General features: G+C 39.2%; 1 protein-coding gene across 3 annotated transcripts in view; it reads left to right on the top strand.

Moving 5' to 3' along the window:
• The first annotated feature begins 453 nt into the window (after positions 1 to 453).
• The window catches only part of GRIN2A (glutamate ionotropic receptor NMDA type subunit 2A), a 563594-nt gene continuing 549363 nt past the window's right edge, over positions 454 to 14684 (top strand). Inside the window, exons 1-4 of one of the 3 annotated variants that reach the window (XM_083153364.1) lie at positions 454 to 617; positions 1096 to 1446; positions 2372 to 2558; positions 3861 to 4350. In XM_083153364.1, coding sequence (XP_083009490.1) covers positions 3952 to 4350 — 399 coding nt within the window. In that variant the 5' untranslated portion in view covers positions 454 to 617; positions 1096 to 1446; positions 2372 to 2558; positions 3861 to 3951. Of the gene's footprint in view, positions 1447 to 2371; positions 2559 to 3860; positions 4351 to 14684 lie in introns of all 3 variants that reach the window. The other 2 variants (XM_083153363.1, XM_083153365.1) reach the window with 2 other exon arrangements.

Here is a 14684-nt window from a genome sequence, read left to right on the forward strand (position 1 = left end):
AACCACTGGAAGCTTATTAAAAGGGCCACTTCTAAATACCAGTGTAAATAAATTCATATGAGCACTTTGGTATATCTTTAAAGAAATTAAACAAATGGTTTATACTTTTCTAATGTCTCTGTCGACATGGCAGCCCTGTTACTGTAAAAATAGGCTTTGTCTCAAGTCATTTGACTGTCACTGTGATTAATTTGCAATAAAACGGGGTTTTATTCTTTGACAAGTAATATACTGTACTCTTTTTATCATTTGTGTTTGCTCTATAACAAACATTAAATGAATGTGTTTCATCTACCAATGTTAGACATAACTAAAGAGGGACAATACATATAGCCTTATTATATTGATTTTAGGTGCTAATTTAGGTGTAATGTTCGATTTCTTTCTGTGTGCTATCAGAGCCACATTTCGGTGCATTGCAGTTTGCTACTAGTATTGCTGGTTGGACTTTAACACGCATCCCTCTGCTAGTGAATTTAAGGAATCCGGTCTGAAGCCATCGCTGCTGTGTTCAGAATGATGGCTACACGAGAATAACAATAAAACAGCGCTGACAGATCATATCTTTACTCGTCGTAATGATCTGTAGCATGGATACGTAAGCAAAAGCTGGCCAGGTATTTTAATCGTCTGTCAATATTGAGAGGAGGCTGTTTCAGCACCTTGGACAGCAGCATGAGACACTGCATAGAACACAGGCTGAGCACACGCACAGCTCTCTAACACATTCTGACACACAATGCTAATGGGTAATCTCATTGTAACATGTAATGCAAGTATGCAATCAACAGCAAAATGATCATGACCACAGCAGGGATTATATATTAGCAGCAGCTTGTTTTGTCAGCTGCAGATGCAATACAAAAATACCAATTTGTCCCTCCTGTGTAACGCATGCCATTCTCCAGCTTAGCATAGCAGCCAGGGAGAACTTCTGCAGAATACAGAACGGATTCTCCGTCTGTATTGTATTGTACTATAGATGCTTCTCTGAACTTGACTGCAGCGCTGGTGCCTTGCATTCCATATCTGTGTTCTTTGCAATGCTCTCACTCATGGGGTTGAGCTGACTGTAATTCCCTCTCTTACCTTAAGGATGTGTAGCTGACTGCAACCCTCAGTTTCCCAAAAGCTATGAGGAATACAGAGACTGGATATGCTGTCCTACTATTCTGCTGCAGAAAAAAATAGAAATGTCTACACCAAGAGAAGGATGCAGATTCCAATGGATGAAGAACAGTTCTCAGTTTGCCAGCCTGTCCTAAACTTTAACATTGGGGGTTTGTAATGCTGATGGATGCTGCATTGTCTGCGATGTGAGAGGCTAACCGGGTGATCCGAGGTGTAAACAGACATTTTTCTACTGCATTGCTTTGCAAAGGGGATTTACTGCCATGACTTTGTGGGATCCTAGCCTGAAGCTACAGTATTTGATTGAAGAATGCAGTGAGTATCCAGTATCTGGTTTAGTTGTATTGTGTTTAGTTGCTTCCTCATGACTTATTAATTAATTCAAGTACCATGTTTACAAGAGATAGGAGCATATCAAATGTCAGATCGCAGCTTGTGAGTACTGTACAGTTGGGTGTCTGGGATTTATTTTCAAGCCTTTTTTTTTAAATTGTAATTGCTCAAAACTAGAAAGGAGATCTCACAACTGCCAAATGCCAAGGGTCCATGTAATCTCGAACAAGTGTGAGATTCTGCATCATTAAATCTCAATCAGAACAAGGCAGTTGCATTTGGTCTTTTAGTTTATCTCACTTACTGCAAGGCATGAGATATAACTACCACAGTTATACTGTATCTGCTCTTTGAAATGTGCCAGTCTTGTCATGTGACATATGCCCTGTAGACTATTACTGTAATAAGATGTAACTTTGGGAAGATGGTTCAAAGCTATCCAGGTTTTTTTTTTTTTTTTACTCCTCTAGGAGAAATTGATCATTTATTGGTATTGTAATATATATATCGGTGATGTCTTAAGTAGCATTTAAAATTCTAGTTGAAATTGGTGGCTCTGATTAAGACATCAGTATGTAAAGTGATCCCTTAACCCCGCAGCTAAATGCACACATTGTTCATTAGCCAATGCTGATCAGGTCTGCTGAGAATGGTTTATACATTACTTATATGTTTTATTGTATAGGAATTGATACATAGTGAACAAATTACCTATATGGGTCAATGTAGTTATTGTATTATACTGGTCATGTCAAGTAAATGTGTTCTACTAATCTGCAACATGCATATATATATATATATATATATATATATATATATATATATATATATATATATATATAATTAACTGCATTCTTCTATTTATTTATTTATTTATTTATCTATCCTGATGTTCACATTTCTATAGGCAGTTATTGCATATACACCAACTGGGGTGGCTGGTTTTGTCGGCAGCTCTGTGGAAATCAAATTGCAGCAAGGAAAATGTTCTTGGAGGAAAGACTGAAGGAGCATCCTAAGAAGAGGTGCTGAGTGCTACGCGATGCCAAACTTTGCAGCATGCCAAATAACAAGCACATCTTCTGAAGGCACTGGTATGTTATTTGTTCCATAGTAACTTGTTATGACATGTTTAACCAGGAGGGGGTGCTGGTGTACTTTTCATCTTGCCATATGAATGGGAAGTAAAGTCTACCAGAACGAAGCATAATGTACGTAATACCAGGAGCTTCCCTGCAATCCCCAGCAAACACACAGCTCTAACATGCATGCCTTATAAGGCTATTTTTATAGCGTATGATGTGTATCATGTCTGTTTTGTATTTCTTCGGACTATATGGAGAGGTATAGGAGTCTCAATGATTTCAATATGATGAAAGTCCTAACATAAAGATATACAGTATATTAATACCTCTGCATGGCAGATCAGTATTTGTTTGTGCAGAGTGCTGGGGATAATGACTGGGGCTCAGCACAGGTGACGATTGTTATCTGCAACCATACAGCTAGCTGTACTTTGGCAATGCCAGGTAGCTAAGTGCTGATTGGACTCATATGTGTGTGAATCTATCTATCTATCTATCTATCTATCTATCTATCTATCTATCTATCTATCTATCTATCTATCTATCTATCTATCTCATACATACATACAGGCATACATACATACATACATACATACATACATACATACATACATACATACATACATATATACATGCACAGTATATGATTGCATCCTTGCAGTGAATGGAGTAGCAGAGAATACTGCAGGGGTATCCCCCTGAAGATGTAATCTGCAGTGTCTCAGACACATCATGCGATACCATGGCGACAAGAGGAAGTAAATACGCTGCACAAAGTAAAGGAATGTGAGTCACAGGCAACCAAACGAGACAGCCAAAAATCACAGTGTGCTCTAATTGACTGATTATCCGAGGGTCTCAGCTATTTACCAATTAAAATGCATAAAGATGTAGAAAAGTATAAATAGTACCTGCACATCAGCACAACTAAGATGAAGCCTTCTCTTGTACAGCATATTATATAAGAAATAATAAATGTGCCAGATTTTTTGCTGATATTAGACCTACTCTGTCATCTGCAGGGGTGTAGTAATTATGCAGAGGGGCTCTATATATGTCATCTATAAGTGTTTTCACAATATTGCAGAGCTGAAATGGGAGCAATTATATTGTGGAAAGTCAGCATGCAGAGTCTTTCATCCTAACTACCCAATGCATCTTCACAACACTGTCACTGGGGAACTCTGGTTTGGGGAAAACATGACACAAGTCTGATATTAAACAAAGGGGAGCTGGGGAGCTAATTGATTGCACTGCTAAAGCCATATTCACTGCACCAAATGAACTGTTCAGTTCTTCTTTTGTGTTTAGATTCAAGATCAATGGCTACAAGAGAAGGAGGTTGTGGGAGAAAAACCTGACACTTTGTGATCAATTTCCACAGGGAGTAAAGTTGGACAAGATGGATCCTTTTGGCTCTGCTGTGTTACTCCTCCATGCTCTACTAAATATGGTGGATCTGGGTCATGGAGCAGAGAAAACTTTTCCTGTCCTGAACATTGCAGTTATTTTGGGAAGAACTCGTTATATTTCAGAGAGAGATATCCGGTCTCTTTGGACAAGGGATATGTCCTCAAACTTTGACGTCAATGTGGTGACCCTGCTAGTAAACCAGACTGACCCCAAAAGTATCATTACCCACATGTGTGACCTGATGTCAGGCACCAAGATTCACGGTGTGGTTTTTGGAGATGACACTGACCATGAGGCCATAGCTCAGATTTTGGATTTTGTTTCATCTCAGACCTTCATCCCGATTCTAGGTATTCATGGTGGGTCTTCAATGATTATGGCAGATAAGGTAAGGAATTCATAAATGCAATGCACCTGTTTGGCATTAGAACCACTCTGTTTGCCTTCAAATTCTCACCCTCCCAATGCACATTTTGAACGTCTTGGTCAATTAATCACATAAAGTGCTGAGCTCGGCTTATCTACAGAATGAGGAGAATATACCACTGCACACTTTAATTAGCAATGCAGCATTTAGCATTTGAATGGGAATACAGTATATTGCGTAGGATAACTGATGAATAGATTAGCATTTTTACTATAGCTTAAAGTATATATTATTCATAATTGTTATCTATCTATCTATCTATCATCTATATATCTATCATATCATTTTGAATATCAATTATCACACAGGTTACCGAAACATGCATCCTATGGGATACAATGATTTATCTCAATCAACACTGTATGTGTTATGTTTACTTAACAGGACATTTGCTAATGTGGGTTTAAAGTAGTACATATTGGTTTATAATCATAGAGTTATTTAAGGATAGTATTAAAGGGTACAGAAGAGGGGCTGAAGAATAGATTCAGAAATAAAGTACAATACTGAACGTCCCAAACAAAGGTCTTTTGAAAATAACAGTTCACCTTGTCACTGCTGTGAATTTTACTTGAAAACGTAATAGAGAAAAATGCAATGTATGTCAGGCTTATTAGGTGAAAACATTGGAACAGTTTTCATATTCGATGAAAGACTGTCCAGACACTTTGAGATGATGGACTGCCCCACAGAAATGAAAGTCTTTGTACATTATGTGCATATATGACACCCATTACTCAACTGTCAAAAAGTAGCATGGACAATTTGCCACTAGAGTGCACTGTATTGGTTACTTTATTACTTGCTTTATTATGAAACACATTCCAGAAAGGCTGAGCTATTTGTATGTAAAGAGAGCATTTACCTTTTTGCCCTTTGGGAATTAAAACTAATACCGGGATAGTTTGATATACTGTTCTACGTATGTTTATATATTAGCATGTACATTTGTTTTACATATAACTTATATCATTATCAATCATATTTATCAGGAGAGATGATTATTTATTTTGTTAAACTTGCTACAGCCCTTTTTCTATAAACTCACCCTCATAATATTAGTCTTCTTGTTCACAATATATAATGACTTTCCATCCTACTATTCAACTCGTCTTCCTTTCCTTACTCGCTCTATATTGCCATGACTGTTTACTACATTTCACATCAAACATGTATAGTGCTTCCCTGCTCTTATTGCTTTAAGATGGATGCAGTATTTTTTAGTTTGGGAGTTTTTCTTCCTTGCCCCCGCCAGAACAGATTACATATATTGTTACGCATCCATCATTGTGGTGACAAGGATACATTTTGCACTTGCACTTGGTGGGCAAAACAGGAGTTAGAAGCAGGAGTGGGAGATAGATGGCCCTGCAACTGGTATAGAAATACATGTACCAGCATTCCTTTGCACAGTTTTGATATTTTGCCATGCTAAAACAGTAGCAGTGCATGCTGGGATGAGTAGTTCAACAGCTGCTGCAGAACTGTTTATTGGCCACCTTTGGAAGTGGGTGTGTATAAAAGTGGACAAGGAACACAATGGGTCTGTTTGCTCTACCTGCATCCCATGCTAGCCATATCATAGATACATTTGCATGTGTCAGATGTGGCTATTGGTGCAACATGTTATGATGATGATCTTGAAAAGTAGAGAACACTTCTAAATGGCTGAGATCATCTTGATCCTGCCCACCGATATTATTAATATTCAAGTATGGTTACTGTGATTTGTTGCCATTGATACATTGAGATTTGCAGTCAGACTGCAGCAAGAAAGTAGATTCCCATTTGACCGTCTAAACAGAGGGCAACAGATGTTTGTACTACTGTATTTGAAGTTAATATATACTTTAATTTTGTATGGGTATTGGTCATTGTGTTGACCCTATTTAGGTCAACATGCATTGGGTTGACAACTGAAGGTCAACAGGGCTTAGTTCGACACCTGAAATACTGTAAGACGACATTGCTATGGTCGACAGAGTTGGAAGGTCAACACAAGTATTAGGTGGACAATGGGAAGGTCAATGGTGAAAAGGTCGACATGAGTGTACAACGTCCCCTCGCATTGGCTCGCTGCACTTTCCATGCTTCGGGCACGATGCCTCACTGCACTCGGCACACTATTTTATTCTCCCGCAACGCCATAGTGGATGGTAGGTCACGAAATACTGCCTGTCGGCACTTGACGGCTAAAAAAATCACGAGAAAAACTCAGGTTAACCTTTTGACTGTCAATCTTCCCATTGTCGACTTAATGCATGTGTCGACCTTCCAACCCTGTCAACCTTACCCATGTCAACCTATTTCAGGCATCCAACTAAAGGCCCCCATTTCACCAGATTTTGGCACTTTGGGCAGATAAATCTGGTGAAATCGGCCCAAAATCAGAAGTTCGTGACATCTGATATGATCTGATGCGCATTCCCGCGCAAATCGGATCGGATCAGGGCGTCGGACCTGCTGATCTTAAGATATATCGGAATCTGACCCATCATGGGCACATCATGCCCATGATGGGTCAGTTCTGATATATCAATGGGCACCTGGTGTGGCCGCGGGCACTAGCCTGACCCCTCTCGTGGACCAGTCCGGGGGAGCGACAGGAGCAGGCCGGGAGCGGCAGGCGGGGACCGCAGACGCAGAGCAGAGAGTGAGACCGGGTGCGCGGCGGGAGAATAGGAAGAAATCCTATTCAAAAGACTGGGCGGCCGCTGATTGGCTGAGAGCTCAGCCAATCAGCGGCCGTCCAGTCTTTTGAATAGGATGGTTTCTATTCTCCCGCCGCTACTCTGGTCCCCACGGCGAGCGTGAGAATAGAAACCATCCTATTCAAAAGACTGGACGGCCGCTGATTGGATGAGCTCTCAGCCAATCAGCGGCCGCCCAGTCTTTTGAATAGGATTTCTTCCTATTCTCCCGCCGCGCACCAGGTCTCACTCTCTGCTCTGCGTCTGCGGTCCGTCCTGCCGCTCCCCCGGACCTGTCACCCACTCTCAGCATGCCACTGCTGGATGCCCCTGCCGCTCCCCCGGACCTGTCCCCAGCTCTCAGCCTGCCACTGCTGGATGCCGCTGCTGATCCCCCGGAACGGTCCCTGCTCTCCGACCCCCGCCTGCCTCTAAAACTCTCCAGCAGAGTTGTACTCCTGGACCCTCCTCTGCTGCCGCTTTCACAGGTTTTTTTTTTTTTTTATGTGATAAATCGCATCAGATTTATCACATGTAATAATGGCACATCAAGTGCCAAATATAATCAAGCTCCCCCGGGGAGCTGCTGGGGCAGCTCAGGGGGAAATTGGGGCCGACTTGTACTTAGGACAAGTCGGCCTAATGTATGGGGGCCCTAAGCCTTGTTGACCTTCAATGTTCAACCCAATGCATCCTGACCTAAATAGGTGACCTTATCCCATTTGTATTTGCATTTGGTTTTTATTTCCATTTACATGGTAATTACTTTATTTCTATGTTAATAACTGTTCAGGTATAGACAGACTATGTTGCGTAAGAATTGTATACTGTAACACCTCCATGATAAATCTACTCATTAATGTTGTCCCCTGCAAACTGGATTTATTTTGTAATAAAGGCAGCTCTGTAGCTAAGGGTGGCCACGTTTCAACCCACAATGCAGACACAATTTTTTTTAATTCCACGTCAGCCTTCGTATGCACACAGAACTCGAAACACAAAGAAAGACCATAATTTAACAATGATTGCGTAGTTTATTTCCAAGGTGTGTAGGTGTGTGTATGTGTGTATATATATATATATATATATATATATATATATATATATATATATATATAGTATATATACATATATATATATATATATATATATATATATATATATATAGGGGTTGTTGCGGCCCGGCACTCTCCACAACGTCTCAGCTGCCCTGGTGCCCTGCCGAAGGGGTATTGGTAGGAAATAAATGCAGACTGGCACTCCGGGGTCTTTCAAACAAGCGTGTTGTCACAGCAAATGAAACCAACATTTCGGGGGTGGTCCCCCTTTATCAAGGTGTACAAGTGATATATATATATATATATATATATATATATATATAATTAGGAGATGCTTATGAAAACAGAGGGTCCATAAGTATTAAAATGACAATTAAGATCTGTGTTGCTGGCCATTATATTGGTGAATATCATTCAACTGCATCGATGATGGAAATGACTATGTGATTGCAACATGCTTTATGGAAATTCCATTATGCATGTGAATAGTTAATTTCATTTAAATGCAAATTTACTTTCAGTCCAATAGAGCACAAAGCTTTCACAGAGAGTTGTGAAAGTGGAATTAAAGTTGACCTGTAACTGTACTGACAAAAGAGTGTACTTGTTATTTTGTACTGAAAATGTGTAATGTATACAATTGATCTTTTGGTCTTGCGATTAAATGAATTTGCAAAACTCAGAATCTGCGCACACCTTACACTGAGATTAATAGAATTTAATTAAATCATTATTGTCTCACTGTAGTGTGACTATTTAACATTTAAAAAAGAAAAAATAAATCGATAAATTAATCTAGGAAACAAGTTATAATGGAAAAAATGTTTACTGTAGGTTAGATTATGTTTCAAATTTTATATATTCAGTCTTTAAATAGAAATGAATAGAAATGATGAGCAAAAGCATTCATTTCCAGAATTATTCATACTCAGTCTTAAATTCAGATTTAAAGAAAATCAGTAGAAAAGGTGATTATAACAGATTTGTAAATTGGCCATTACAGTTCTTCCTTTTCAAAGTACAGTAGTGTTTATAATGTATAAAAAATGCTTGCAGACTTATTATTATTATTATTATTATTATTATTATTATTATTATATTTAGAGGTATAGTGCTGTGAGCATATAAAAAAACTATCATGCTGGTAGAAAGATGATTTAAATACAAAGTGACTTGTAAATCTCATCTTAATCAAGCAGTACACATTATTCTTGTGTATTAGTCTATTTTTCATTTTCTAAATTTTGTTGGAATTGTTAAATGTCACTAAAATTAGGACAATCCATTTACATGGATTTGTACATGCCGCAATATACTGTAGTTAATAGGAGTTTCCTTCGAATATGACACCCAACTATCTGTAACCAGAAACTGTTGGGGGGCATTTCATAGATACGGCAGAACTTGTATTTAATAGAGATGAATACAAGCAATTTATTTATCTTTATTAAAAATGACTGGCTGGACAAAAGGGCTGATTTGGCTTGGTTCTGTAAGCCGCAGTTCTTTGCTGCTTAGCGAGCGGGCTAATGCCGGCCGCCATGTAAATTAATGCTCGCCCCCTTTCCCGGCTGCACCGCGAATCCACACGGAAACATGCAAATGGATGTGTATGCTGACATTCATTCGATGGTCAAGTCAGTCTAGACTGACTTTAATTTGGCTCAGAAATGTCAGAGAACAGGGCGGGTGCTGACATCATGTGACCTCAGCCAACCGCCCCGTACAGGGGACCAAGTGATGTTGAATCACCCCCATAGTGTCAATAATTTTTTTTTGTGTTACTAGTTATTTAAAAATTTGAATACATTTTTGGAAGCATTATTATGTTACAATATCCATATAAAACTAACTCAGGTTGAAATTGTACTGACATCAATACAAAATCACTAAAATGTTTAAGATGAAAGCCCCAGGGATGCAATGGGACATCTGCAGTACATGTGTCTATATTCTCGGCCCTCTTTGAGTAGAATATGCTTAACGTGCAAAAATAGACCCGAGCATAATATTTTGTAACTGCCAAATCTGTTCTTGCATGCCATACATGTTCAACATGTCAACAGGTAAAGAGCCTTAAAGATGCAAGAGTTAAAAAAATAAAAAAGTAAAATATCATTAAATTACTAATAAATAATAATTTCATACAAACCTCCATAAATTGTGATATTTCACCTAAAACTTAAGTTTAATTTGGAATAATACAATTTATATCCCATCCCATTGGTTTAGCATTTACTGTATACTGCTATTGTGACTGTGCTCATTAAAATAAAAAGCATTTAGTAAATATATCGCCCTAATATGGCATGCTTAGTTGCGACTATACAGTATTTTGTATTTATACAGTGCAAATAATCAGAAGCCTCCAGTAAAATTCATGAGGCAAAACCAATTCCCCCAGAGATGGGAACGTGCTGGAGCTAGAAAAAGCTTATCATACTCTGCTAAATGTCAGGTCTCTTTACTCTGCTTAACATGCCTTGTTATCCAATCATTATGCAACATTCAGGTATAGCCAACTAAGATCGGGGTCAGTCTTTTGAGAACCATCCTTTCTTGGTCATGTAATTATGCAGCTCGGTGAATTAGAGCAAGATTCTATCCTATTAAAAGAAATGTGCAAATATGAAGTAATCAATCAAATACTGTAAATTAAATGGGGCATACACACATTTAAGCCCTAAGATCACTTAGAGATGAAGCCCGAATGGCTCTGAGTGTACACCCTATAGCGATGGCGATGCGTGGTCCCACACATCACCATTGCCCACAGAGATAGACAGTGCATGCACTGTCTATCCTAATTAAGGGGCCTACACAGCGATTCTGAGCGATCTGAGCAATGCTAGTATGCTCAGATCTGATCTGCATAAGGCTATGGCCCTCACACATGGAGCGATGTGCGGGCATTTTCTAATCAATCTAATCAAATGAAATTGCTTAGAAAATGCCCTGAAATTGCCCCATGAAAAGGCTCCATTAGATCGCAGAATTTTGCCTATAATCATAGGCCAAATACTGCACCACACAGATCCCTCAGCACACACCACAGGTGCATTGAGTGTGTGCAGCGATGTGTGCTTAGTGATCTGTGCTTAGGTAGATGACTCAGAACAGGGCACCTGTCGGGGCTTAAGCCTTCATTGGTTTTTTAGTAGAAAAACGTTTGGAAACTCCTATAGTTGTGATGTATAACTGCAGCTTGGATTGTAAGCTTATTGCATATTTTTCTTATTAATTAATAGAATTACATAGGACTAAAAGCTTGCAAGCTTCAGGTAACAGAGTCATCTATCTCAATCAAGGAGGTTGCAAATTGTTGCTTGTTTAGTTGCAGAACATGGGAAAATACATCATAGTTACTGCATATTTTTTGCTGGAATTTCATGGTTACTGAAACATGTGATTCCTGGGTTTGTATTGTGCCATGTTTGGAGGTCAGAGTGGCATTACCACTTATACTGTGGTGCAATGCAGCAGATTGTCTAAGAATGGAGATTTTGTACAAAATCTTTTTATGGACACTTTTAATTAAAGCACCATTAAAACAATACAATGTAACATTTTATATACTGTACCCTGGCACCATTTATTAAGGTTGTATTTAAAATAGGGAGAAGTGTCAAAACAAAAAATAAACATATTTTGCGCATGGAATAATTTGAGCAGGACAATGTTAGACAGGGTTGGGAATGAATATATGTAAAATGTGTTCCATGCAGTTCTCAAAGTAGAGGAACTACATAATACTACAGTACAGTACATGGTGCAAGACTATTCATTAATTAATTTCTTTAAGAAAAAATTATTTTGCAATCATGTTCATGGCACGTTTTAATCTTTTTATTTGTGCATTATACTGATTCAGTTTCAGTGGTGTAACTATAGCTCCGAAGACCCTGCATGGGTGGGGAGGCGCTGAGTAAGCGTAGGTGCCGGTCTACGGGGATATGGAGGCAGCGGACTCCTCTTGCATCCTTAAAAACAGTCTGCTATTAGGGGCAGCCATTTTGTGAGGGTCAGTTTTTATTAGGAGTTCGAGCCAGAGCGCCGGACGCGGTGCAGACCAGATCTGCAGGTCTCTAGCCTGCCAAGAGTGCGGCAGCAGCGGCAGCAAGCGCCATGCGGAGGAGGAAGGGGGTATGGGGGGGTGTGTGTTTAATTTACTTTTGGGGGGGCCGGTGCTGCCGAATCGGCGGGGGAGTGCAAATATACTAGTTACGCCACTGTTCAGTTTCTAACATTAGCAATAATTTTCAGTTGCCCTAGAATATTCATACACATGACTTCAAAAAAATGTGATGTTCTGTAGAGCGTTTTTTCATGTTAGCAGAAGTTACATTCAGATGTAAACTCCCATTTACTGAGCATGATAATTTCCTGAAGGTCAGATTTGGTGTAATGTAAAGCCCCATACACACTAAGCAATATTACAAATGATATTGCTCATTTTCTGAAGGATATCATTTGTAATATCATCTAGTGTCTTTGCTCAATATCGTTAATGATGCGTTCTCCCGCATGTTGTTAATGATGTTCGTGATCATCTGTACATGCAGCTCAATTTTGGCTATGTCATTAACAACTGCATGTACAGACAATATCATTCAATGTGTATGCAATATATAATTTGCCTGCGAGTTCCATGGAAATAGTTAATGATATCACTCATGAAGTGAATCGTTTAGTGTGTAGTGTGTGGATACTCAGGTGAGGTGTGTTACTGTGGGAATAACAACCCACACACATACAGTGTGGGAGTGACTATGCTTATGTGGAACTGCTTACAACTCATGAAACAATAGACTGCAATAATGATAACCATAACATCGCATATGCAACCCAGACCATCAAACTGGTGTGACCATGCCAATCCAGTTCATCAGGGGGGGGGGGGGGGTATTCACAAAGGGGCCCGGTCAGGACTACATAGACTTTATCAGGTTCCCCATACCATGTGAGGACCTGGGAATGACAGAACCATGTACTGTATCTCTCAGATATTGTATTATGGATGATTGGACACTTATTTCTCTCTTTCATTTAATGGTGTAACTCCAAGAGCCAACACTGGTCAGGTGTTGGGGTGGTTGTGGGGGGGCAGCAATAGTGCTGGGAAAGAAGGGGGCAGCACATAGAGCACATGTCTTCAACCTGTGGCCCTCCAGATGTTGTGGAACTACATGTCCCAGCATGCCCTGACAGGTTTGGCATGCTCTTATAGGAAAAAATGTGGCAATGCATGTTGGAACATGTAGTTTCACAACATCTGGAGGGCCACAGGTTGAAGACCCCTGACATAGAGAATACAGAGTCCCAAGGTTTAAGGCACCTGGGTTTTGTAGGGTTGTATGCCCTTAACTATACATCAGTTCTGTCTCCAGGCTCCAAAGAAGAGTACTGGGGGGAGTGTGGAAGAGTCCTTACCTATGGCTGGCAGTGTAGAGATGGGGAATGAATTCACTGAAGTATCATACTACATGCCATTACATATTATATGGCAACAATTTGCATTGAAGTTGAGTGTGTGGATTTCTTTATTAATTTCTTTATAATAAGTTTCTTTATTCTCCAAATGGAAGGAAAACATAAACTGTGCAGCATATATATTTTCTTCTCTTGACAGTAATATGCAAATAGCAGGGTTGATGGAACAGTTCCTTTAAATAATTGGAACAAGTTACAATCAGTTAATAAGTTGTATGTATTTGTTCCACATGTTGCTTGCAATATCAGAAAACATGGCTGCAATAAAGGTGTGCTCCGTGCTGTTATGTACAGTCGCTCAGACAGGGGTTGCCCAGAAGCCAGCACAGCACCTTTTGTTCTATAACTTAAGTGCCGAACCTGAGCAAAAAAAAACATCTGTCCTACAAGATTTAATGATTTTGCTTCACATCTTGTTGCCTAACACTTGTTTAAATATTAAGGTGTTGCATAAAAGTAATAGCACATCAGTTAAGCATATTGATTCAATTGATCTTCAGTAGAACATGTGTCAACATTTTGGACTAGCTGTAATCTATAGTATGTTACACTGTACTCTAAGGAGTCTTTTGGGAGTAAAGGCCATATAATCCAGATCCACAATGCATAAATATGGCTTACAGCAAGTTTATAATTAAAACATTTATAGTTCTATTTACATTTAAAAATGATCTTTTCCCAGGTGCATACTACAGTACTTACAAAGTGCAAGAGCATTATATAGGCAGCAAAGCTCTACGGGGTTTATTTACTAAGATCGGAGATTCTACTTCTTATTTATTTAGCACCATCTAGTCTGATTGGTTACCCATAGCAACACCCCATCTTCAATAAAACTCCATTTTAGTAACTAAACCCCTACTTTTGTACAGGTGCTGCTTATATACAGGTGATGCTTGTTTTACAGATCTGTGCAGACACAGGTGATCACCTCCAGGGAGAAACTTCATGATCCTGAAGACTGAAATGCGAAATCAAACCTTGCATGACAGTGTTCCACCTAAGCCAAAGCTACTGAAATAGTTCTTTTTTTTTTTTTTTTTTAAAGATGGGATGA

Source organism: Crinia signifera, chromosome 7 (genome assembly GCF_055691185.1).
Source record: "Crinia signifera chromosome 7, ASM5569118v1, whole genome shotgun sequence".
NCBI classification, from domain to species: domain Eukaryota; kingdom Metazoa; phylum Chordata; class Amphibia; order Anura; family Myobatrachidae; genus Crinia; species Crinia signifera.